The 27773-nt window shown below is 41.2% G+C and overlaps 1 protein-coding gene across 1 annotated transcript; it reads right to left on the bottom strand.

Moving 5' to 3' along the window:
• smc3 (structural maintenance of chromosomes 3) lies at positions 1-27456 on the bottom strand. The gene is made up of 29 exons (XM_034120594.1): positions 27279-27456; positions 25908-25983; positions 25667-25705; positions 25492-25559; positions 25162-25233; positions 24454-24533; positions 24281-24359; positions 23878-23995; positions 21746-21921; positions 21338-21418; positions 20933-21097; positions 19593-19714; positions 17791-18004; positions 17227-17330; positions 14958-15057; positions 13762-13922; positions 13406-13547; positions 13059-13209; positions 12416-12568; positions 10003-10154; positions 9716-9874; positions 8166-8273; positions 7755-7863; positions 6343-6590; positions 3840-4052; positions 2662-2853; positions 1894-2071; positions 1025-1131; positions 1-177 (listed from the first exon to the last, which is right to left on the bottom strand). The coding sequence occupies exons 1-29, from the start codon at positions 27291-27293 to the stop codon at positions 106-108; spliced, it is 3654 nt and encodes a 1217-aa protein (XP_033976485.1). The 5' UTR covers positions 27294-27456; the 3' UTR covers positions 1-105.
• Between the last annotated feature and the right edge of the window lie 317 nt (positions 27457-27773).

Raw genomic sequence — 27773 nt, 5'->3', positions numbered from 1 at the left:
AACAGAAAGCCAAAAAGAGGCTGGTGTATAGAGCAAGATATTTCTGAAGGCTTCAAGCTTCACAGTGCACTGTCGAGGCCGAGGAGGAGGAAGAGTTGAGGGCTTTTAACCATGGGTGGTGTCATCCTCCACAAAGTCTTTGGCCTGCTCCGCTGTGATCACATCGATGTGACTCACCTAAAAAAACACACACACAGTTAATGACCAAACAACAGGGTTCATACACTTTTTCACAACTGATTTTCAATGACTTTTCCATGACCTTTACCTAATTTTCCATGACCAAAAACATTACTCTTTCTCAGCGGTACCACTGAAAATGGTTTATTTGAACATGGAACAGGAAAATAAGGTCTGCATATGAAACATTTTGTGCCTATCTAAAACAAATCAAATAGGCTTACTAGCTTCTACACGCTAAAGCAACTAAAATCTCTCACCAGCAAAATACCTCGTCAGTTAAATGCTAATTTACGTTTCATTACTATACGATACAGTGTTTATTATCATTATAGTATTACTATTTTGGCGATTAAATAAAATATAAATTATATTTGATGCAACTTTAGTTACATTTCCATGACTTTTCCAAAACTTTGGGAAAAATATTGTTTTCCCATAACTTTTCCAGGGCCTGGAATTAGCATTTTGAATTTCCATGACTTTTCCAGGTTTTTAATGACCGTAAGAACCCTGAAACAAGACATCCACTTTAGCAACTCTGACTAAGCAGTGATATTTTATGTTTTTAAACAGAAATTCAAGAGGACATTTTTTCTTTTCAACAAGGGAGCTAAGCAGAAAACCACCCTCGCCTACAGGGAAGTTGTTAATCAACAGAACGTTGCAACCTACATTTACAGGAAATATACTTTGGATGCATTGTATAAATGTATTGTAAAATCTGTATGTAAATAAAGTTTAATTTGAGTGACTGACTATTTGGTTAAAAAAAAAGAAACACATATTACATAACCTCTTCAGATAAGATAACAACAACCGGATTTCTTTCTTGTGGACTCACCTTGTTTCTGAATTTGACTCCGTAGAACTTGTCAGCGGACTCGAGCAGCTCGGGCCTGAAGGTGGTGGTGATGAACTGGGCGTGGCCGGCCAGCTCCACGATCATGTCTGAAACAGACGGGCAATCACAAAGAGAAAAGAGGGATGAGGACTTTCTTATATTTGCTAAGGCTTTCACACAAAGAATGGGAAACAATGATAATCTGTTGTGATCATCAGTGAAAAAACAAACTTTTAAATTAAGAATATGTATCCTATACAACATCACCAAATCTGAACCCATGCATTTCAAATTGACATGGGTCGGACACTATGACATCAAGCCACTGACGTTACTGTTAGGTGTGAATTTGATACAGTGGACAGAAATGCATAGGGATCCATTTAGTCAAAACCAGCGCAAAGGTCAAATTTGCCAGGGACTAAGGTAGCACACTGGTCAAATATCTTTGGTATAGCAATAAGGAGCATATCAAAAACTGAACAAAAGATATTTCCAAAAGGCAAGTTACAGCTTTAAAAACATAAAAAAACACATACAAAAAATACAGTACGGGAGTGATGATTGCCTCATCTGTTTGAGACCATGACATATGGGACAGCATGTTCAATGCATTTCCAGTCACACCACCTACAACAGTGCAACACAGATACACATCCCACCCTCTCTGTTGCTTACGCAGCTGAGGCGGAACAATTTGTTCTCAAAACAAAAGATTTATAGAGGAGGTAAACAAGGCTTTAAGCTGCAGTGTTTCAGCTGGTTTTGCCCTCTTCAGCACATGTTTACAACGCCGTCAGAGGTTTGACAGGATTAACTACATGTAAGAGATTGACTTAATTCCTTCTCTCTGTATACTTCCGCGTTACCTGAGACAGCCTTCCTGTGCTGGGCGTCGAGGGCCTGGTCGATCTCATCGAACAGGTAGAAGGGAGCGGGGTCGCACTTCTGGATGGCAAAGATCAGGGCCAGAGCCACCAGAGACTTCTGACCTCCAGACAGCTGCTGCATCTCTCTCATCTCCCCCTGCTTCCCTGTGAATGACACCTGCAACGGGCGGGGGAGGGGGGGGGGGGGGGGGGGGGGGGGGGGGTATGTTTTAGACCAGAATAGGAAAAAGCAGAGACTTGATCATTTCACTTAATCGTCTCCTTATTATTAAATTCTCTGATAAGACACATGATGTGACAGATGGTAGGAACGCTTATGTGGGGTTATGGGAGATTTTAAAATGATGCGGATGGATTTGGAGTGAAAAGAATTGGCTATTAATCATTACATGACTGATTTCAGGTTGGTCCCTGGTAGAAATGCACATTCCTTTTTCCCCAGACAAAAAGTCAAGGAAACCCTCATACACTACGGGTACAGTGAGATCCTTGTACTGCTTGCCCTGACTCAGTTTGAATGTGGGTCCTTTATAATATAAGTAACTCAAGAAATGCTCATCTTTCTGCATCTTCTTATCAACTTACAATACGTTACCACTGGCTTTAAGTAATAAAACAAAACAACACATAGTGAGTTTTAAAAAATTGTTATCGTCATAAAAGCCTTTGATATTCATCACTTTTCATAAAATAAGGGGAAAGAAATTCAGACAAAGTGTATGACATATAACAGAAAGAGACTGTTACCCTGATGCCCACTCCGGTGAACTGGTCCACTGAAGGAACGCTGCTCTGGGAGCCTGAGCCCTTCTCACCGTCTGCCCCGCCCTCACCCTCGTCCTGAGACTGGCTGCCTTCAGCATCGCCCTTCTTCATCACCAGCGTGGCTTTGCCTCCGGGCACCAGCTTCAGGAAAACCTCACTGAAGTTCTTCGACACCTGAGGGAGAGAAAGCGTGGCAAAAAGAGGAACAAAGTGAGTATTAGTCATCTACTGTTGGACTGAGACAATAACAAATCATTTCTAAAAGTAAAAATAGGAGAATACATTTCGAGGGAACTAATGTATTGGATTGAATATTTGTTCGGCAGTTAGATGACATTGCATTTGAACAGCTTTACGGCCCGTCCACACGGCGGCGTGCTTTGAAGCTTCAACGCTTCTTCCCATTCAAAGTGTGGGGTGACGTCACGCTTTGCCGAACTGCATTGTGGTTCCGTCGCTTCGCTTTGCCTCCGTTGATCGCTTCAAAAGTAGAGCAATGTTCTACTTTTGAAGCTTCGACAGAAGCGTCAGCCAATCGAATCATATGCCAGTACAAGCTCTAGCCAATCAAACCGCGTGCTTGTGTGTCCGGGGCGGGAGATTCATGTGATTGGTTGTTGGTCGAGCTTCAGACACGCCCGCCTGCAAGCTTCAACGCACGCCGCCGTGTGGACGTACCGTTACTGTTAGAATTGTACTGTGTTTTATTTTCATGCTATTACTGTATGTCAGTTTTTTTATTTATCTAAATCCATCTCCGAAAGGCGTATGGCCTATACAACAATATATTATTGATAGTCTTTTAATACTATGCAGATCTAAAAATAACAGTTGTAGTTGTGCCTGTATTACTGTTATACAATAAATACCTGCATCCCTGAAGCAGAACAAAACTGAGCCACTCATATTTTTTCATTAGTCTGATATCGCAAAACGTAACGCTAAGGGCCATCTTTTATAAATACACTGGATTGCATTGACTTGGATATATTATGTCATTGGGCCAATGTCAGCTACAACCAAGGGTGTTAGAAAACATGCATGTATTTAAACATATTCAAAAGGGCACTCAGGCTACCATGGTTCTGCAAACCAGGCTCATATTTCATTGCTAAGCATTGAGCACATGTGATGTCAGTGGACTCTGAACAGACACGCACCTGTTTGAAGGTGAGCTGGATGGCCTCGTACTTGCGCAGCTCCAGGACGTTCATGAGCTCCATGATGGATTTGTGACCGCGGTCCAACTCCTCCTGGCGCTTGATGAGCTTTTCCTTCTGCTCAGAGAAGTTCACAAACTGATCCAGAGCTTTCTTGTTGACGTGGCTGTACTTCTTCAGCTCTGTGTTGCACTGCTCCAGTTTACGGAACAACTGTTGGGGAGGAAAGAAAGAAAAGATTAATCATCAATAACTTACGGGTGAATCAGACTCGGCTGTACTTTTTGGGGGAAATGAACTTGTGTCCAGAGCATTGCATATTTTTAAAATGTTTCATTTTTTTCTGGTGAGTAAATTCTACACAGTAAATACAGTGAGACACTTGTTTCAGAAAATGTTATGCATGTTTAAAGATTCTGAAAACATAATTAATTTCATATATTATTATTTTGACACTTTTTATATTTGCACTGCCACAAAATCTTGTGGTGATTTAATTCATTTGAGATTTTTCCAGCCCAAAACATGCAAACAATTCTTCTATCAAACCTGTGTATCATCAGCTGAGAAACTCTTTACAAAGCTAAAGAAAGTGCCGTATATAAATATCTAAGAGCCTCCATTGAAAACCACTTGTTGACTTTAACAGGGACATCAATTCAGATCCATGTTTCAGTTCAGTGTTTCAAAGTATGCTGCCAGATTCTTTTCATATCTCAAGATGACATGACCTGATTAAGAGCCAGCTTAGCCTCGATCCAAAGTGACACGCACTCTACAAACTCTCCAACTATAAATTCATCCGTCTGAACCACTAATGGCCGAGGGAACACGGGCAAGTGGCATTATTACTTGGCCCCCTCGCCCACTTGTGCAATCAAAGGCACCATCTTTCCTTGGAGCAGAGTCCTGTGAAGAGCGATTAATTATATGGAGTGTTCATGAGAAAGTGTGAGGCTATTTCCAGCATTGTGAAGGAGGGGAGATGACACACACAATGTACACACTCAGACACTTATGAAAGATGCAGCCAAGTCTCCTCAGCTCAGTCTCCCAGAGGCAGCTGGCTGAAAATAAATCAGAGACAGAGCACTAACTAGTGTCTGAGTCACTGCTGAGCGGGAGGGGAGGGGAGAGAGTGGGTGATTGTGTGTGTGTGTGTGTGTGTGTTTGTGTGTGTGTGTCTGTTATGCACACACTCAGGCTGGTTGCAGGTAGTAAGAAAACTGACCTTCAGTAGATCTTCATGGTTATTGTTAGTGTTGCCATTATTATGTCTTCAGTGTGCATGAGAAGTCTACGAGTGTGGGACTGGCTTTCTAAATGTCTGGCACTAAAAGTTTTCTTCTCTAGCGCCATAAAGTGTTCAAAGCATTTTTTTTTTACGTGTTAAAATGGTTTTGTTTTGAACATAATGGAAGATTGTGACATCTTCAGAACTGCGTATTTTGTGTAACTTTCTTAAATGTGTTTATCTTTAATATTTGTTGTATGCATGCTTCTTAGTTAACATTAAGCTGTCTTTGTCTCTTTCCTGCTGTAACAAATGTGTATTCTGATTCTGATTGGGCTGGGGGGGTCGGACATCCTGAAAGGTTAACCTACCGATTCAGACAGGCTTCTAATTGAGAACGGTTTAGACAAAATACAGTTTTTTTATTCAAGTTGTTAATTGTTTTCTACTTTTTGTTACTGTAGTAAAACAGCAAGAAACGTAGATAATTAAGATTATTTTTCTTATACACTTAAACTAATTTAATTACATTGGTCCAAAATTATCAAATCCATTTTTGCTTTTTTTTTTTTTAATGTTTCCGTAGCATGTTTCTTCACCCGTTGGTTTTTATTTTTGGTTTGTCATCTGTCCATTTGAACGTCACTGACCCGGTGCTTTACAGATAACATTTTCTGATTTGTTTCCCTTTTGAGATGTAATAATAATAATAATACATTTGATTTATATAGCACACTTTAAAGACAACGTCGTCTCAAGGTGCTTCACAAAGCTATAAGGAAAAAAAAAGATATCTAAAAGAGCATATTGGATCAAATATGGCAATATAAAAAATAAAAATAAAAGGTTAAGAGCATAAAAGGTTTAAGAATAAATAAAGTAAAGGACAGTCAGTAAAATGCGGTGTGGAACAGATTTGTCATCATCTGTAGATTAGCTGTGGGATGTCTTGTTGCAGAGGAAGAGGACTGCGTATGTCATGGCTTACATTGAAAGCACATTACAAAAAGGTTGTATTCAAGGTCAGAATAAACAGAACAAAGTCAATCCTAATGAAATGTTCATTTGAGCACCTGACTTTTGTTGTAAGACAGGCCTGCAAAAAAGATTGCACCCATCTTGAAAGGTCAGTTTAAAGAAAATATCTGCCGCAATATATAAATCCACCTTAAACTAAAACACTGCAGCAGCGCAGTTCTGAATGATGTGGTCTGGTTGATAAATACAACTTAAAAGCCACAGTGTGTGTGTGTGTGTGTGTGTGTGTACCTGTTTGAGTGTGAGGGTCTGGTACTTCTCGAAGGCCTCCTGAGGCAGCGAGCCGAGCTCTCGGATCTTCTTCATGCACTCCTCTTTCTTCTTGAGCAGCATGCCCTGCCTGTTGGTCATCTTCTCCAGCTCCTTGGTGTCGCTGTTGATGGCGTCATTCTGCTCCTTCTCGATGTTCTTCCAGCGCTCCATGCTCCTTATGTGGTCCTTGATCTCGACCTCGATCTTGTCGATCAGAAGATCAAGATCTGGGGAAGAGACATTGGATGAGGCAGTGCAACAGAAGTGATTGGTTTTATTACAAATGAGGCATTAGTGCAGAAACAGAAGCTAGCTCAGCCACAGTTTTTTTTCTTAAAAAGTCAACTGAATGGAACTTTAACAAAACTGACTGTCAAGGAACGAAAAAGCCGGAGTTCCATTTTTAATTCAGCAGCCAAGATAACTCAATTCAAATGTATATTGTTAATCAAAAACCTACTAATGTGGATGCTAACTTTCTTAAAAGAGAGCAAACTGCTCACTGAATCATACATGGAACATTGAACAAAGGCTTGAAAATAAAGCCTACTTAAGAAGAGGTCGTGCTGTGAATATGTATTTAATTGGTTATTAACAGTAATGAAACATGATCACTGCCTTCCATCAACCTCATCTGAGTCACAGCACCAGCAGAGCATTTATTCAATCAGCCAAGCTTGAATCCACATTAGTCCATCACATCACAGCAAACCTCACCATCTGCTGGTTGTGCCATCCAAAGACAGCGTCGAGTTTTTACATTTAAATTCCCCAATGACAGCTTATTTTGGGCTCAATAGAGCACCTTGGTTTCGTTTATAAAAATACACTCTTCCATATGGCTATCAAGTAATGACTAGTGTTAATTTCGTTGACTAAAACTATGACGAAATATGTTCGTCAACGACCTTTTTTTCCATGACTAAAACGAGACGATGACGAGACGGCACCGACGGCAGTAAACAATAACTGTAACGAAATCAACATGCAATATCGCTGACGAAAAGTGACGAGACGAAAATGTAGTTTACTAAATAAAAACTATACCAAAATCTCTCATTCCTTTCGTTGACGAAAAATGAGGAGACGAAAATATTATCAAAGATAACGTTACATCTCTGATAGTCAGTTTTTCTCCCAGCAGTTCCATTTCCGGTGCTGCGGCTGGGCAGCAGCTGTGTGTCTGTGCTGCGCGCGGCCGCACATTTGAATTACACCGGACCAGCGGCACACTGTGAACGGTCAGGAAGACTCGGATCTAACTCATTATTTAACAGAAAATAAAATGGCAACAACCGGGCTTGGGAGCAGTGGTCGCGTTAACCGAATGTTTCTTTAAGTATCAGGCTACGCTCCCCCTCCCAGTGTTGTATCTTTAGTGCGATGCTCACCTTCTGATCGTGACAGAGTCTCTTTGACACGTTTGTTGATGCCGTCCAGCTCAGACGTGGTGGCTGTGAGCACGGTGCCTCCCTCAGTCTCTCGCAGCTCGTTCAGCTCCTGTTCCAATGCACAACAAAAAGAGGGTCATTCCAACACCTCTCTTCTGACCTGTGTGAAGTAAAGACTTACATCCAGGACTCTGTATTTACATCACCTACAAGTACATTCATTGAATCGGCTAACAGCTGCAAACAAAAACCTTGAAGTCGGTGGGTATGCATGCAAGAATGTATATTTTACTTAAGGAATAACAGAAAAGAACCCAACTTCAGTTATACATTACTCAATACGCTGCAGAAAGAATATCCTGTATGCAGAGCCACACTTGTTTATGGTAGAGAGTTAAAGAGACAGCGTACCTGCTCCACTTGGTCAAGACGCTTCCGTAAGTTCTCGTTGAGATACGTTTCCACTCTGGTCATTATGCCCTCCAGCTTAATCCTCTCATTCAACAACTGTCTGTTGTCCTGTGGGGGGGTGGGGGGGAGAACAAACAAAATACAAAAATGGTTACTCTTTGCCAAGTGCAGACAAACAAGATGTTAGTCAAATATCAGCAGCTCACAATCTTAGTTTTCTCTTGCTCTGTGAAACACAGTATTTCTACAGTGTTGTTTTAGTACTTCTACATAACTAAAAGACCTACATATTTATTCCACCATTGCATATATCATGAGGATACTCATACATATATTTTTGTCCAAAAAGTACACAAACACCTTACGTTGTGCAACAACTTTAGCCTAGGCTAATGCTCTATCAACAATACCTCCCAACATAGTGTTATGTTGCGAGCACTATCATTTGACAACAGCGATTAGTGTAAAAGCAAACATGAAAGGCTCCATGCTGCGGGGGCGCAGTTGTTGCGCAACTAAAGTGAGACTGGCTGAGGTTCGCTGAGGGGAGAGCTGAGAGCAGCTGGCAGTAAGAGAGAGGGGGACGACGACGCTGGATCACAGGACCCTCCCACACACAGATGCTGTCTGCTCCTCTCACCTCACTCAGGTCATGTGAACACAGGCAGGAGGCGGAGTAGGAGAGGACTGAGGAACATGTAGGTAACTTGCGTTTTCTCCGAACGACATATAGGCACAGATGTGTGTGCATCAGCCTTTTCAGCATAACGGAACGTCTACACAGCAGCGTTAAAAAAAATCTTGAAACGCTTCTGCCCATTCACTTTGAATGGGGTGACGTCACTTTCCCTCACTTTTCGCCGAAATGCATTGTGGGCAGGCGAGCGGAGATTTTCAGGATTTTCAAGATTCAAAGTTGAACAATGTTCAACTTTTGAAGCTGAGGTGGAAGCATCAGCCAATCAAATCCTGTGTACGCAAATCTGACAGTTCAAGCTCTAGCCAATCAAACGGCGTGTATGCTGGGAGAGACATACCGCAGGTCATTTCCTCATATTCCAAAAAATGGAGGAGAAATTAGCGGTAGCGAATCAATCACCCGGTGCTTTATGACCAGTCCCTATTTACCTACCGGGATATAAACCGGAGGAGCCAAGCATGGAGGGAGGTGGCAGAGACAGTGGTATGTTTTCGCCTGTTTTGGGGAGTTTATATCCAGTTTACTTCGGGCTTTTTTGCTTCGTATGTCGCGGGCGGGAGATTCATGTGATTGGTTGTTCGCAAAAAATCCCCAAGCTTCAGATACGCCCACCTCCAAGATTTTTTTAACGCTGCTGTGTAGACGTTTCCGTAACAGTACTGATCCAAATGATCGCTGAGTCTATCTTATAATAAAATATAATAATATAACTAATAAAAATCATTATATACTTGAGAAGCATATTTTATTCTTTTGAGTTTGCTTCACAACATTTTCTTAAATGTCCACATTACAAGGCAAAAGCAGAGACAGAAATCCATGTAATCCTCTGTATAGTGCTGCCGCTGACCTGCTGAAGCTGGCGGATCTCGTCGTTGAGGGCATCCACGCGCCTCTGGTCGTCCAGGCTGAGCTGAGAGAGCAGGTCTGTGCCGAGCTCGGCCTTCAGTGACTCCCTGGTGGACTCCATGGCGTGGAGGCTGGCCTCCAGACTCTGCAGGCTGCGTTGCTACAGAGGAAGAAAGAGTCGCATATCAGTGGAGAGCACAGACAGTCAGGAGTTCTTAATCACCTTTAACTCTGGGCTTGTATGCAGGTTTAAACTAAAATATTGTAACAACTTCATTATATGATCACCTTGGGCATGAAGGTCTTCTCTGACTGCTGCCTCTTCTCCTTTAGCATCTTCATCTCAGACAGAATACTGTCTCTGGACGCCTTAAACTTCCTCTGCTGAGTCTCGATCTGCTGCATCTGGTTCATCAGCTGGTCGATCTCATTGTTGATACGTGAAGGCAGCGATTAAGGAAGTATGAGCCAATGTTTAACCAAATTAGCTTTTCCTCTCAGTACAGCCTTTATTCTACGTATAGTTTTTCCAACTTTATGTGAGCCAATGTCTACAGACAACAGCTGCTAAAATCGTCTGTGTTGCAAAGCCTAGAAGTGTGAGTTGAGTCAATTATAGTTGTATAACCCACATCACAATCCGTCTCAAGAGACTCTACAACCTTCCCGACATTATAAGAAAAGAAAAAACTCCTTAAAACAACTGAATGGAAAATGTTTAAAAAACTTTTCAGAAACACTTTGTTGTATTTAGACAAGAGAAACATTATAAAATAAAATCACATTATAGAAAACAAAATATATAATTCTAAATATGTGTGAAAAATTAGGCACTTTTCAACTGTCTTTTCGAAGACTTGCACTGCTCAAACAGCATATTGTCCTTCCTTCAGGAATAATGCATTATAAACTAAAGAAAGAACAAAAAACTACAACAAATTGGGCTGCCCAATTAATCGTATTTTAATCGCGATTACGATTATGGCTTGCAACGATTACGAAAACAACGTAATCGAAATAAAACGATTATTTTTTTATTATTACTTTTTTTTTTTTTAAATAGATTTTTTTGGTTTTGGTTTTTCAGTTGAATTATACTTAAAGTTCAGGTTAATCAACTGTTAAAAAACATACTGTTCACATTTTTTTTCTCCAATAAATTGATGTTTTCAAAGTAAATGGATAATCGTTTTTAATAATCGTGATATCAATTATTGACCCAAATAATCGAGATTATGATTTTTGCCATAATCGAGCAGCCCTACAACAAAGAGATGTTTTGTAGTCATTGGAGAATATATGGTAACATGGCAGCTAGCTTGTAGCTTGTGCTCCGATAACTCGATTTACCTTCAGACGGAAGACTGTGACCGTTGATGTCAAGGCAGAGGATTAAGAACGTCACTTAATTATTCTAATTGAGCAGACGGGCTCATCGATCGCTGGGACTACATTATGGGCCTTTAGGTTGAACAGGACTCAATAAACACTGAGGCCAATCAATCCTCCGATCTAAAAGGAGCTACTGAAGGAGCTGCCCAGAGAAGATGAAAGGTAAGGTCATCCGATCACGTTCATGAATGGGAACAGCTGAAATCAGGTCACTAATCCACCTGAATTCATTTACGTATTTATAAATAAAGAAAAAAAAAGGCATTCATCTCTGGGATGACCACTTCAACTTCATGAATAACATATCAAATGGATTATTTGAAATAAACCTGTTTTATAAGAGTTATGAGCACTCAGCAATGTGGGTCTGAAGGAACAACGAAAGAACAACCTTAAAAAAGGGGATTAGTGAGGTGCATCAGCGTACTCTCATGCGTATCGACAGAGCAGAGGTGGGGATGTAAACAACAAGCGGCTTTTAAATAATTGATCTGTTCTCTGACTCAGCGCTGCAGGAGTGAAGGACTAGCGCCATGCCATGGGCTCAGTCATCCACTGCCTACTCGCACACATACGTAATCACCAGGTGCGCACATTAACATGTACGCAGTGCTGTCTGCGGGTGAGAAACTACACAGGTGTTCACACACACATAATCATACCGGGGCCGAAGTGACCATATCCATAAACATAGGGTACATGCAGACCTAAATCCCCTCCGATCCGCCTGTTTTTGCGTTTTATCGGCCCTCCAGAAGTGAGTCATGGCTCTGGCCGATATGTCCCGACTTACACTAATCCCTCTTGACCTCTCTAACCCTGCTCTCGCTGCACCAGGCTCCTGCTAACAGAAGTTGCTACACAACAGAGATGGATTAAATCCACATTTAAAAATAGAGGCTTGCACTAATTCAGTGAAGAATGCACTAAGGGGTGTTGTACATTATTTCAAAAGAGCTCTTAAAAAGGTACATGTATATTAAACCATCTTTATAACCAAAAGATGACAGTGTGAAGGATGTTTTTTTAAAGACAGATATATATTTTTAACACACTTGGTATATATTGACTGTTCACGACTATGATACTTCCTCTTCCATTTCTCCAAGGCCGAGTGCAGGATGCCAATATCACACGTGCCTACGGTTTATCACACCTTTTATTTCTGTGTGTTCCAGACACCATCAAGTTAAAGCTGGCCTTTTACTGCATGCCGTCCTTAAAATAAACTTAAAAACATAACGCTCTGATCTTGCTGCTGGCATTAATGATGTAACATAATGTGGACGAGCTATAATTGAAAGGATATGTTCGATGTTCCTGCGCAGGTTCTCGTTGAGCTTGGCCTCCAGCTCCCCCAGCTCCTCCTCGGCCTTCCTCATGTCTTTCTGCAGCTCCAGGCGAGACTTCCTGGTGTCGTAGTAGCCTCCGGTCAGAGCTCCGCGGTGACTCACCTGGTCACCTGGAAGGTCGCAACACAATGTACAACATATAAGAGATGGACTAGAGCACTGTAAATACAATGACGTCTAGTCCTAAAAAACTGAACCAAGGTCTCGTCAGTGTACCAAAGGCAAGTCAAATGTCTTGATTATGGGCATTTTTAAATCTGTGTGTAAGAATATATTGATACAGTTTCAATTGAACATGGAGTTTGATTCAGACCGGGTCGATAGCTCATACTTGTCCTACAGGCTGTATTTGCACATGTGGCTTTTGGAGAGGAGGTTTTACAGAATAGGATTGGCCCATTACGGAGTACAAACAGAAGTATTAGCGACGTTTTTTGACATATTACTGATACCCAAAGTTACAAAATCCCAAGGTGATAACTCTTTCGTGCTAATACCTACCTATATCTTTTAACAGCTTATTGCAGATAGAGACAATTTCTTTTAGAGCTGCCGTCTTACTTATATGCTTGAAGTACTGTGTATTGCATGTCAGCTTACCCTCCAGAGTGATACAGTCCATGGTGAAGGCTCTGGCCAGCTGGGTGGAGACTTCCATGCTGCGACAGATCAGAGTCTTCCCGAACACGTGCTTGAAGGCCTTGTCGAAGGTGTTGCTGTAGCGCAGCTTGCTGATCATGGGAATAGCATCCTTATGGGGCAGAAACACGTTGGTATGAACACAGTGGCAGATACCACACACCACGTCTTGTTTCACCTTCAGTTGGCATATATTTAACATACATGACTGCTGTATCTTTAACCTTGATTGTTTAATTATGAATATTTGTAGTCACGGTCCAAATTGAATGCCTACAGTACCAGATGTAACTTTGATATGTTCTTACGTTTGTCTCTGGGTAGGCGGTGTCCCTGACGTCCAGCTTGGTCAGGGGCAGGAATGTGACTTCTCCAGGCAGGTTCATTTTGTTGAACTCCATCAGTATTTTGGTGCTGACCTCGTCAGTCTCCACAATGTGATAGAACAGTCTGGAAAACAAGAGAGCACGTAGACGGCCATCTAAGATTAAAACAAAAAATCAAGGCTGCATCGTTGTAAACAATCAACAAATCTCTGCGGAAGCATTCAATGTACAAAATGTACAAAATCAGAGCTTATTAGGAGTACACTTTGTTTGATGGGGATATTTATTACTGGAAATAACAATGAGCAAGCCATTAAAATGTAGTTAACCTGGCTCACCTGGTTCCAGCAGTCACCTCGACACAGGTATAAAAGGCGGGCTCACACTCAAAGTTATTCATGACGATGCCATGGTAACCACTGATGACATGCTGGTTGATACCCTTGCGACGGAAATGCTCAAGGACTTTGTTGATGCTGTCACTGCCGTTCAGAATAGACTGGAGGAGCAGAGGGGAAGGAGAGAGATAATGAATTCTAAATAACCTTAACAATAATATATAAAAAATATTGAATTGATATCGATGTTAAAATGAACACAATATAAAAACATATTTTAAATCCTATTTTAAATGTTCTCATTACAACTAGAGCCATGATCTCTTCTCTAAAGAAAAACATTTATAACAGATCCCACACTGTGCTGTGAAGAACATATAAAACCTAAGCTGCATTCTGGGGGAAATTCAAATATACCGTAGCTCAAAAACAGAAAGAGATCTCTGTATTTTCCTAATATTGTGCTTCATTATTAAACTGTACAGTATAAACATAACAGGTAAAAAACAAGAATGGATAGAGTCCGTTCTGTTCCGAGAGGATGAGTCAGCCGGGCCGATGAAAGCAAAAATAAACGCAGGACATTTGTCCATGAAGCTACAAACGGCCTCCTTTCATCTCTGCAGACATTAGTTAGAAGTGATATTTGATTGATGCATCTGCCCAGAAGAAACGACCGGCGGTTACTGGATGCGGCAGCAGGGAGTGAGTCATGTGTGGATTTAGATAGCTATGATAAGGTGCCATTGGCGGGGCAGCTGAATGATTCCACTTGATAAACCTGTCCTGACAACTGGCTGAGTCACAAAGTGAGTCCTCTGCTGTGTTCAGGTGGGCTCAAACGGAGAGAGAGGCACTTTCTCACTTGGGGTTGGATTTAGTTTTATTTCCACATTTCCTCTCTTGCAGTATTCTGGCTGGTAAGCAAATGTATGATGGTTTAATAATATGTGTGGCGTGGCAGGTCTACATCTGACAAGTATTGCCTTCCTGAAAAAGGCAGGTAAGTGTGTGTCCTATTATTTATTTACCATGTGTCTTAAATTTGAATCCTCTGATAAGTATTGTCCACTTCGCTGTTCTCGGTCTCACACAACACAGAGACATCTTTCACTTTTGGAAGGAAGGAAGCATCAGGAACCCTGTAGCGCTTAAGCAAGTCAATAATCATGCAGCCTCGTGCAGAGACACGGTACCTTGCCGGTGGCCGCTCGGAGGAGCTGCTGCTTCTTCTCCAGCTCTTCTCGTTTGGCGGCCAGGGCCTGCTGCTCTGCGTTCTCCTCCCGCCACAGGTAGCTGGACACAGACATCACACACGGTTACACTTATGTCACAAGACCCAAAACTCAATGCAGCCATGGTACCAACAGAAGAGAAAGGCAGTCCGTGATAAAAACACTTATAAATATGACACTGTAGGTAAAAATAAGGACATATTTTTATGTAAATAATAATAATGTAGATTTGTTACATGCATGTATGCAGCATAAGGTGAAATATTAGGTGCCTTATTCTAGCTAAATAATCACATTTAAAATAATTACAAACAATACAAATGCCAAAATAGTTCCCCTCTTGTTTTTATTATGGTAATGCTTTTGTCATTTGTTGATATTTTGAGATGAGGCTTGCAGCTGTGGGTTCTGCATGTTGTGATATCAAAGCGGTCATTATGCTGCCTTTTCACCGGCACACCTACACAATGGATCACAGCGAACTGGAGAGTGAATTCAAAATGAGACAAACGCAAACATATTCATGAAATCTGTTTCATTTGCTACCGAGCACCTGTTATTTGTTTATTGGATTTTAAATTTAAAAAAAAAAGGTCCAAACATATGTTATTAAACTTAAATTAAAAAACACATTTTTCCTTGAGCGTGTCGTCTAAACCAGCGGTTTTCAAAGTGTGAGGCGCGCCTCCCTGGGGGGGCGCCAGAGAGCTTCAGGGGAGGCGCAGCGCGAGAAAAAAATAACGAGAAAAAGACGAGTAAAGTGTCACTTGCACACCTTTGGCTGTCTGTGGAGACCGAGTTCCCCCACCTCGCCAAAAAGGCTGTAAAAGTGCTCATTCCCTTCACCTCCACCCAGGAGCGGACTGGCCATCTGTGTGTATCACATGATTCTGGAGAATCACAGAACGGCCGGTCGTCAGCGGGCCGTTGACGGCCGGCACCGCCCTTTATTTTTGATGTTTTTAAACGGCATCATTTAAGATGCGCTGACAGGCGACAGAGGTCTGTTCAGCGGACAGTTCACTAGCGTGCTCTACCAATTTGTGTGGGCTGGGCTGGGTGAGATTCCAGGGCAGATCTTTAGTCCCAGTCCGCCCCTGCCTCCACCTACCTGTGTGAATACAGGTTTTCCGCATTGACTTTGATCAAAAGCAAGTACCGGTCAAGGCTGCAGCCAGAGGATGATCTGCGTTTATTCCGGTCTACATTGCATCCCCGCATCGTCCGCCTGTGCGCATCAAAGACGCAGACTCATTGTTCCCACTAAAGTAGGGGTGAGTGTAATAAGGAGGCAAAGTTGACATTCAGCGTGTTGCCAGGAGCATATAAGGATTTATCCACGATGTTGAAAATGTGAAAAATAAATGTAAAACTTTTTTTTTAAACATAAAGATTAAAAGGTTTAAAAAAGTTATTGTTTAATATTTTAAGGAGGTGACGCTACTCAGCCAATCAAATCGGTGCAGTCAGTGAGTAAGCACGGTAGATTCAAACACACACACAGAAACGAGACAAGAAGAGAGAAACAGCCGGAGTAACTTCAAATGGCGTGCTCAAAAAAGAGAAAGGTAGACAGCGAAAACAGAGCATTTAATGACATGTTCTCTTACTGGACCTCTTTGAAATGCAATTGAATGCCCCTGCATTATAGCAACAACAACAACAATAATAATAATAGCAATAATAATTGGGAGGGGGGGCGCGGCTGTTATGTTCTCTGAGGGGAGGCTCACCTTCCCACACTTTGAAAACCCCTGCTCTAAACGAATAGTTGGAGACTTGAATGGAGACACTCAGTTTGTCGTGTTTCAGGAAGCAGCTGTCTGGGGCAGATTCTCACTCTGAAACATCATCATCCACCCTGGAGGACTTTTTAAAAGCAGAAAGGCGTCTCGCAGCCTGAGGTATCATCCTCTGTTTTATAAATAACCCTAATTGTTTAACTGCACAGAGAAGGCTTGATGACATTTACAGCAGACAATACTCTGCTATGTAACTAAAGGTTGCCAAGCAGAACCCACATATTGGCTTAAAGGAAGGGTGAATAATTCAAACTCTCAGCTTCAGACGCAGCCATGACTCATTTAAAGACAAATGTACACCAAGTGATGCTATGCCCTGTGTCACTGCACCCAAACATATTAAAAAAGCATGAGTACAAGACAAGGCTTGGCTTTAAATGCATCTCAGGATGTGAGGTCGAACAGAAAGATGGGGGTGAAGTTCTTACTTTCTTTCGCTCTGCAGCTCATCCTTCCTGTTCTTCACCTCGTAATATTTTTTGTCCAGTTCCTCAACGCGGGTCTTCACCTCATTAAGATCTTGATCGAGTTTCTAAAGACACAAAGATGAAAGTTGTTCAGAGAGTTTAGGGAAAAAAAAGATTAATAAGTAGCATTAAAATGTTCCTTAAAAATAAAAAAAAGGAGACAATGTGCATTAACTTCAAATTAAAACCGTTACCACCTCACAGTTGTATGCCAACCAGTTGCAGTTTACATACATGTTGATCAAAATGTTGCTCACTTCTTCATTTTATAGTGTTACAGTTGTGGGACATTGTATTAATTGGCAAAAGAATACTGGATTTATGGTTAAATGCATTTTGTAGGGTCACAGTGACATTGATCCGTGACCACAACATTTGTATCAGTTCATCTCCAATTTAAAGAAATTCTCTGAGCATTCTTAAGATATCCCATTTATAAGAATTGTACAGAGGGATGAACACAAAATGCCCCCACCATATCATAGGGTATCTTTTTGTAATTGTCTTTCGAAAAAAAGAACATACAGTGTACTGCTCGAGGTTCTTCTCCTTGTTGGTCTCCGTGTCCTCCAGGTCTTTGTTGATGGCTGCGATCTGCCTCTTTTTGTCGTTGATGGCCTGGTCCAGAGACTTCAGCTCCTTCTTGATCCACTTGTCCCTCTCCTCCTTGGAGGTGAACTGGCTGCCTCGGCCCTGCTTGGCGTACAGGTCTGTCCTCTCCTGGGTCGCCTGGGCCAGTCTGCAGGGCAACACAAAGATAGTAAAACATTTTTTAACTAAATCACAAGTTCACAATGGAGCCATCTATTCATTTCCTAACAAACTGTGCATGCAGATGTTCAAAGTCAACAACCTTTTCCAACAGTTATACATTAATTCACAGACATGTAACACAGCGACGCCTGAATAAAATGTGCTGAATATAATCGACACACTAGAAGCCGGGTTTTGAAAAGGGTGTGATACAAGAGTAAATACCATGGATTTTGGATTTCATAGGTTTGTCTATTTCTGGTTTTAAAGGCTGCATTAGAGTAAAGTCATCTCATTTTCAGAATTTACTTGAATGTTCTAGAAGTTCTATTATTTGCCTTAAAGTGGACCTATTATGCTATATTGGAAAAATATATTGTAGGGCCATACCTATACAAAACATGTCTGTGAAGTTTTTTGCTTAAAATACCAAACGGATCACCCATTGTAGCCATGCGTCATACTGCTCATACCCCTCTTTTGCAGCCCTGTTCCAAACAGGCTGATTCTGCTTTAAATGGAATGTCTGCTGCTAGCCACGCCCCTTTGTAGCGTCACGCAGCTTTTCCCTGCTAGAGAGAGATTTCTACCGGGAGAAACTCAGCTAAACGCTGCGGTGATTAAATGCCATGTTATGTTCCCAACCACTTCAAGCTTTATTTCTGAAACAGTATGGAGCTCAAACCTTTCTCTCTCGCAGGGTTTACCACAAGGACATTACGTTACACATATTCTCTCCAGTAGCCTACAGCGTTAGCTCCATGGTTAGCTGTGAGTGTTAGCATGCTTGCTAATGTAAACACACAGCATATTACTCTCAAAACACGCCATGCATGGTTTCTGATGCAGCACATAGCTTGACAAGTTCTTTCTTAAGTGTTTAACGCTAGAACAGTGCCATTATATATTTATATATATATATATATATAACAACTTTACTCTAAGCCTCCAGCAGACATCCTGCTGAATACACAGACACACAGCTGCGACTGTATACGGAGACGATAGGTTGGGACGTGTCACGTCGGCCGGATGTCGCCAATGACATTATAGGAGTGAAAATTCTGGATCTGCTTGTTAGCACCCCCCCCTTTTCTTTTCTTTTTGAGATGTGGGTACGGAGGAAAAGAGAGAGGGTTTTGTTTTCTGACACTTTGTGAGTTCCCTGACACACCGGGGACACATATTTATGTATGAAAGACATCAAAAAGTGCATTTTGCATATTAGGTCCCCTTTAAATTTAAATCAACATTGATTATGATTATTTCCAAATTATTATTGATTAAATAGTTTGTGAAAGCTTAAAAGTCCACTGCACAATATTGTTGCAATATCAATATTGGAGTATTTGGTCAATAATATAATGTTAATAGATTTTCTTCTCATCACCCACTCTGGATAAGAAATGTTCGTCACACTTTTGCATCAAACTACTTTGCAGGAGAATTTATAAATATCTCATGTACCTCTCGGTCTCTTGATATTCAAATGTTTTCAAGAGTGACTGACTCATGGCGTTATGCCTGACCATCGGCCGCTTGAGGAGCCGTGGCTGAGAGTGCGTCATCCCTACCTGGATATGCCCCGCTCCTCTTTCTCCTTCACCATGTTGAATTTGGGTTCAGTCTCCTGCAACTCATTTTGCTTCTCCTCGATTTTCTCCAGAAGCTTCTGACGCTCCTTCAGCAGGCGTTTCTGAAAGAGCAGGAACGGAATTTAAGGGGAAGTATTTATTTAAATATTTTATCTATAGACTTAGTTTTCTACTGCCAGTGTATCTAGCTCCAAAATGTAAAGTGTGAGGTTTCTGCACGAAAAATTGGTTCTACACATATTTCTAAAATAAAATAAATATAAAACATTTGAAGAAACATCGCATGCTGCTCCTACGCAATATTCATATTGGGTTAAGTGTGTGTATCCAATGTGTAGATTGAGTGTTAGTGACATGCATTTATTATAGTAAATATATAATGATGAATGGACATAGCTTCAAAATTCACATTCAATTACAACCTACATTGCGCACATGCAACATTCAAATATAATAAGAGGTTGGAACGCAGAGTGAGGGGTAGACATAATTATTTTTGAAAAAAATGTGAACCAATTAGGAAAAATCCATCTTTAGATAACAATGGGCTGGGACAGGGGGTTTCATCTCACAGGTATGAAACCTCTACTTTCCCCAAAAGCGCCTCAGACACATCTAGTGACGCAGATCTGCTTCCCTTGCTCTGCATTTTGCTACAGAAGCTTTTGGCTGCTGCTCTGCCAGCCATAGCCAGGTGGGCTTCATCCAGCCAGCAGCCCGCATGCTGCCCGGGACCCATCATGGGTCACACACAGACTGCGCCAATAAAGCCCTTATGCATGATTATCGTCTTCATACTCACACGTGCACACGTACACACGTACACACAAACACAAACACACGGAACACAGGGCCATACGGAGAGTGGTTCATGCCAGCTCTGTACACACAGCCTCTTGCCAGGGATGATGTAAAGTGGAGCTGATGGCAAACGTTACGTACACAGGCTGGAGCTTCCTCTGTTTTGGTTCTCAATTTTCCCCTCTATTAGACCGGCAAACGTTCTTTTGAAGGATTCAGTACTAAAACTGTCAACTCTTTACATGCTTTATGATTAGCTGATGAATTGATGATGTTAACCGCAAAGGAAATTCACCAGGAAGAGTTTTGTTAATAAATCATGCATTAAGTCAAACTGAACTTTTTTTTACGATTTTTTGACCCACAAGGATGAGTAAGGGGTTGTAAAATGAGAAGGAGACTACTGTCCTCTACATACGATGATGGTGCAGGGGAAGGGGGGGGGGGGGGAAGGGGGGGGGGGTGTTGCTGGTGCAGCGTCACGTGTGCAGAGTGACGCAGATGGGAGGCTTCCGTACCCTCTGTTCGCTGTTGCCTGCCAGCTCGTCCTGCAGGTCCTTGGTCTTCAGCTCCAGTTTGGTCCTCTGCTTGATCTGCTCCTGGCGCTCGGCCCCCAGCTGCTCACGCTCCTCCTTCCCGGCAGAGATCTTGGACTTCAGCTCTCGCACCACACGCTCCGTCTCCTACAGGAAGGGAGCCAGAGGGAAAAAAGGCTGTGAGATTCAATTCAAAAGGAGAATAAAAACAACTTACTTAAGTGATTGTTTTGATTTAAAATGATGAATAAATTGATTTTATGGATGCTAAAAATATGAAGTTTGACCTTATGATTTTGAGTAAATCACTAAATATTGCAAATCCTCTTTTATAGACGTTACCATCATGCTGCAGTGTTAGTAACAATATTTATTTGAACTCCTTACCTCTACTTTGTCGCGGGCATCTTGCTGAGCATCACGCAGCTGTCTGGATTTGTCTCCACAGGTCTCTCTCTTGCTGGACAGCTTTGGAGAAAGAGGACAAAAAGGTTTTGGTTTTGAAACTGTACACAACAGAGGACAGAACTAATTGTATTTGTGCACACAGATTGGTCGATTCTTACACTCATTGTTTAGATCTTTTATATAATTTTTTACTTTAAAACAACGTTATTCCTGACATCAAAAAGGCTGATAAACTAAAATGTACTTTCTGTATTATTTTGTGTATATGTAATATTCTGAAGAATGGGCAGTGATAATTTCCTACCTTGGCATCAACACAAATGTTTACAACCACAAACTGTTATTTGTATATACAAAGAATGTAGTTGTTTCTCTTGAGTTGGTTACCTCGTCCAGCTTGGCGCGGGTCTCGTTCAGCTCCTGGTTGTAGATGGTGTACTCAAGGGCTCTTCTCATCTTGTCCCACTTCTGGTACTGAGCCAGCTCCTCCTTCTCATCCTCCAGGGTGTGCAGACGCTCCTCGATGTACTTCAACAGCTCATTGATTTTCTCTCGCTTCCCCTCTGAAGAACACATCAGATTGTTTTTTAAACATGTAATACTCTATTAATTGGGACTGGGTTTTATTTTGATGTCATTGTTTTGTCATAATTTTTTTTAATTCTTAAAACTGTTTTCTACAATACCAGGGGACTCTAGACTAACAGCATCCTGTATTAATAAAATCCACAAGGATGCCATTAAATCATAATCTACTGGTCAAGTAGACTTTGTTTTTTTTTTCTAACAATGCTACACAAGTCTGTAGGAGAAGAGCTAGTCAACGTTAGCTGTTAGCAGCCAGTAAAGATGATTCCTTTGATTTATAATGACATGTTCAAGCTGTAGTTACGCAAATTTGGCACTGAGCCAAGGTAAATTATAACCCTATAGTCAGGGGTGCACACAACTTTCTCAGTGAGGTACTCAGATGAGTACCTGGAGTCAGTGTTTGGTACTCCAACTTCTGGGTGATTGTCAACGGGGAGGGGGGGGGGTGGTAGTGGAGTACAGAGCTTCGGAGCTACAGAGTGTGCACGTTGTGATCAGCTGTTTTAGCGCAGGGCTGCTGTACAGACCGACGTTAACAGCAGCCCTGTCTGTGCACACGGAGACCGACTCTGTCGTCCGGGGCTCTAACCGCCTTCTGGAAAAGCTTCACATGTACGTCGGTACGCAAATGCGCTTTGTGACACATGTGACGGTACGCATTTCAGATTGTTGCCGCGCATGCGTACCTCAGAGTTCCCGTTAGCCGGTAATTACCGGACAATGACCGGTAAAATATGCTGAAGTCCGGCAAATCTAAATCTCTCCGGTCAAAATGTCCGGTCAAAATAATTTTCCCTTAGCGCAATACCGCATCAGTTGCGCCACTTATGTGACAGACAAGAATAGTATGTGACAGACAAAAGAGTATGTGACAGACAAAAATTGTCAATTCTAATGTCTAACACTTAATGTGGAGAAAGAGATGTCCTGTATGGGTTGATTGTGCGTTGATCTGTTGGTAATGCCTCGGGGTTCCGGTGGGCATGTAAACAAATGCATAATGCTGCGCTATACTTTGTGGCCTCATCCGGTTGCATAGCGACGCTTATTGTTTAGGTGTCTTTTAACAAGCAGGTAGTCATATCATTAGCTAGAACTAGCTAGATCTGATCGATATGGACATAAATGCGAGTAAAGTCTAATCTGACAGGAGAGAGAGATCGGCTGCTGCTGACGAGTCGACACGCAGCTCTGCATGATCCCCTGCAGCGGCGAGCAGAGCAAAACACACTTCAGGTTAGAAAATCACACGTAGCTATTTTAATTACCTCTCAAACTACCTAAACTAGTTATAGATATGTTTAGTTTTACTGTCGGGTCACTCATTACTGGATCCGCGAGCTGCATGATACTGACGGGCTGTCAGGAGAAGGAGAGAGCGCTCCGTTTATTATTCCCGCGTTTTTGTAAATTACTGTACACTTTTGAATAATGTAGTTAATCTACTATAATTAGTTTGTTTAATGTCGAATCATATCAATTTGTTTTAAAGCTCAATAAATAACAAAGAAGACCTTTAACCGGCACTTATCTAATTTTGTCCGGAAGATTTCAACTTTAACGGACATGTTGACCGGCAAAAAAATATTCTAACGGGAACTCTGGCGTACCTGTTATGTGCACCCCTGCCTATAGTGATCTGTTTACAAGAACAAGTTTTTGGCGAAAACCTTTTTTAATAAAAAATGTAATGTTTCCACATCAATAAGAAAAAAGGGAGTTATACATCATTTAAAAAAACTGTATGAAAATTTAACAAAGGAGTATTTGTAAGGACCTGGGATTGATGTTTTGTTTCTGTTTTATATAGTGGGATCAAATTCGGTATGAAAAAGAGTGACATTTCAATGGTACAGGTATTGACTACCAATAGCTGGAACAATAACAATGGCAATCTATGAGACAATGATGTTAAAGAAAATAATTACCTGTCTCCTTCATGAGAGAAATACTCTCCTCTTTGCGCTCATCGTACACTCGTGTTCCCGCCACCTCTCTCAGAAGCTTCAGACGCTGGGAGTCAGGAGCTGTGGCCATTTGGTTGATCTGTATTAAAACATTGAAATGATGCATGAGGTGAAAAACACTTCTGTGAAATTTAGGTCCAAGACTTTCTTGCATGGCATTTTTTAATTCTTGATACTTTTGAGCCGATTTCCTCATTTTTGACACTAATCTTTAAATCAACAGATTTTGAACAGGCCAAGCTATTCAGTTAAACACAGTTGGCACTCTTTTTACTGCCCTGCTTAAATACTGCAATGCATTACACAACAGCCAAAACGAAACGTTTGTCTTGTGTGAAGTTTAGCCCACCCACTCCTCTCTCACCTTTCCCTGCTTGACGATGTAGTAGGGGTTGCTGCGAGAGAAGCCGGCACTCTCCAGAAGGTTCATGACGTCGTTCTTACTGCAACAATAACAATCAAACAAGTGATAACATGAATTCATAGGGTTGTTATTTCCTGTGGAAAAATGTACCGTCCATCCCCTGCAATACTTACGTCACCATCTTCTTGTCTAAGAAGTACTGGTCCTTCTTTGCGCCAATGACACGCCGGAGGGAGACTTCCTCTTTGTCGATCTGAGGGGAGAGACAGGCATCACAGTTGAAGAGGACAATCACACACATCTGCAGAACTGACTGGTTATGTCACAGTATTACCAGGCTTTGGATTTCTAGAGAAGTGCAAACATCCGGCCTTCATCATCAGAATAATAAGCACTGTGTACTGGAGGCACTGGGACTACAATCACTGGACACAGCAATCGTCACCAATTTAGGAACAGTTCAGTATGAACTCAACATATTATAGTGATGATGCACCACTTCCACTAGGAGCCTAGACTAAAGATGTTGATGAAACGAGAGGTCAATAAGTTGTACTGTTGGTACAAACGCGATGTTAAATGGTTTACGTTGCCTCTCTTAAAGCCTTACATATATGTTTAAAAGTTGGAAATATGGTACGCATATTTAATCTTACATTGGTTAATCCAGACAACATGCCAATAAACCAGTACACCTCTTGCTTTAGCTTAAACAGGCTTCAACTTTTAAAACAACCAATTACTTATCACATACACACAGAAGATGGGTATTCTTTGAGAGGCTTACTGAAAGGACTTCAAGTGTATCAGGTTGGAAATAATAAATTGGTTTGTCTAAGATTACAGTAATAGGATCAACATAACATGTTTGCAATTCCTACCGGCAGCCGGTTGTCAGAGTTGTCAAATATAATCTCCACAAAAGCCGAAATGACACGAGGACCAGTTCCCTCCTACAGTGACAGGGGAGGAAAAACATAATGATTAAATGTTATTCATAAGCCTTGTATGTTAAAATATGTTTCCCACTGTGTTTCATTCTCCATCAAAACTTATTATTTCAACAAATATGCAACTAATCCTATCAGATATTTTTTGTAATCCTTCAGTTATTAGGAAGTTGCACAAGCTTTTGTCAGCGTAAGTATGGCTAACAAGCCATTTGTACACCACCACAGGGTGAGGAGTTACTGAAAGTTTCCCGAACTTACGTGGAGCAGGGCCAGGCGCTGTTCAGGTCGCAGGTGGCTGAACTCATCACTGAGCACAAACTGGATGGCTAAGAAAGCACAGCCGAGTCACAGATTTAGACAACAAAAAACAACTCAACATAATAGAATAATGTTTGACTGATGTATATAGTATAAATAATGAAGGAAGACATACCATAGAAAAAGTTACTTTTTCCTGATCCATTTCTTCCCACTGTAAACAGACAAGAACAAATAAGATGAGTACATAGGGACATAATGTGCACAGCCACCAACATGAGACATGGCACACCGATTTATATTATTATTAAAAGTAATGCCTTCATTCAGAGTACATCACCTTACACTTCATATTTGTTTTAAATACGGTAAAGTACAACAACATGAGAGAAAAGTTGAGGTGTGCACATACTCACCGATGACATTGTGTTTTGGGCTGAAGGGGTCCACCACAGTCTGGTCCCTGTAACTTCGGAACCCCTGGATGATGACCTGCACAAGAACCAAGAGACCACTGTGAGTAGGACAGCCTCATACTGACGACAACATCAACCACAAACTGTGGCAAGACAAAGTTATGCAGAGATGGAAGTAACTAATTACATGTACTCAAGTTCAATTTTGAGAGACGTCTACTTTACTTGAGTACATCAATGTGTTGCCACTATCTACTTTTCTTTCCATAGAAATAGTAAATAGTGTACTTTTACTCCACTACATTTATATAATATCTTTAGTTACTTTGCCCATTTGGATAAATAATGTGAAATATAAAGAACACATTCATTTGTTTTTTGTTGCATGGAGTTTGGACATTTACAAGCTACCCTGCAGCATACAAAGTAATCAAACTAGCTGCATATTTACCAGCTTTGATAACACTTTAATGCATCAATATTATAATCACAAAATATAATACATTTTTCTGAAATTTGCCAATTTGCATACTGAGTACTTCACTTTTGGTAATTTAAGGATATTTTGATGCTTATACTTGTATACATTTACTTGAGTAACATTTTGAATTCAGGACTTTTACTTGTAACAAGAGTAGTCCTACACTCTGGTCTCCAACTTTTACTAAAGTGCAAGATTAGTAGAAGAGTACAAGAGAGTACTTCTCCCACTGATAACACCCTCATAATTATGACAAAAATAAACACAAACTGCAGCTAGAAAAAGTTATGTGACATGACGTTAGTAGTAAGCGAGGAACTATTAATGAATGCAGCTTTATTACAGCTTGGTGCCTCCGATATAAGTCAGACTCAGCATGGATGTGCTCAGCGGAGCATCAGAGTATCATAAGCGGGGCACGATGATTTCCAGCAGGGCCTAGTCTGTCGGCAACTGTATGAGCCAGTTTTCATTCAGGACATTAATGTGTTTGCAAGGTTGCTAACAGAATAACCCATACACTTGACAGCCACGATGTTTCCAAAGCAGACATTTGCATTTAAAGAATAAGATTGCAACATTGTATGGTGCAAAAGTTATAGAAAAGCGGAAAATCCGCTAACCCACCGGTTAGCATGTAGCGTTAGCTTAGCATCCCGGGAAGTGGGACGGGCAATTCAACTCAACATTAATCCACATAGCACTTGATAGCATTAGCAAGCTGGCTATTTAGCCTAAGTGTGTGTGTGCGTTAGCATAGCTATGCAATCATATTAACGTTAGAGTGTGTGCAAAACCCCGGTTTCCCAATAAGAACCGTTTGTTGGAATAACGTAAAGATAGCCTGGTGAAAGTCGGCAACACGCACAAGTCTGGTGTCGTTATCTTACCTGTTTGATGTACATGGCTGTCTGAACAAGGCGGCTCCTTGGCTGACTACGGAGATAAGCTCCCTCCGCACTTAGCTGGAGAAGCCGGGAAGTTAAAAACCCAAATTTAACAAATTATAAGAAATTGATGCATTCAAAATTGGTGAAACACAGGGAGAAGAGAATAACATGGAAAATGGCGGCGGGGGCGGGATAAAATGGATGATACCATTATGTGAAAACAGGGTTGTAGTAATACAAACATATATAATGCCGTGTGATGGTGTTATAATTTAGACAGAATCTGACAATAGACAATTAAATTATGTGTAATTTGAGTATCGTCAATCATTGAAGCGATGTTTTTGTATGTAAATAACAGGTTGAACACGCTTGCTGTTAACCTAGCTACCTATCTGTTCCACTGGTACAGTCTAGCTGTCTGTCTTAGGCGCCAAACACAGAAAATAGTCGATGATGAAGATGCACTCAAATTGAAACATGTCTTATCGACCG

The sequence above is a fragment of the Trematomus bernacchii genome, unplaced genomic scaffold, assembly GCF_902827165.1.
Source record: "Trematomus bernacchii unplaced genomic scaffold, fTreBer1.1, whole genome shotgun sequence".
Taxonomy (NCBI): Eukaryota; Metazoa; Chordata; class Actinopteri; order Perciformes; family Nototheniidae; genus Trematomus; species Trematomus bernacchii.
The sequence above is the reverse complement of the archived record's forward strand: the minus strand, read 5'-3'. Positions and strand labels throughout refer to the sequence as shown.

Bases quoted from the DNA above. Each gene is read 5' to 3' on its own strand.
- smc3 (XM_034120594.1), bottom strand. The intron at 12,569-13,058 runs GTAAGCTGACAT...GCGACCTTCCAG, and splicing joins GGACTGTATCACTCTGGAGG to GTGACCAGGTGAGTCACCGC. The intron at 6,591-7,754 runs GTGAGCATCGCA...TCTCTTCCCCAG, and splicing joins GACTCTGTCACGATCAGAAG to ATCTTGATCTTCTGATCGAC.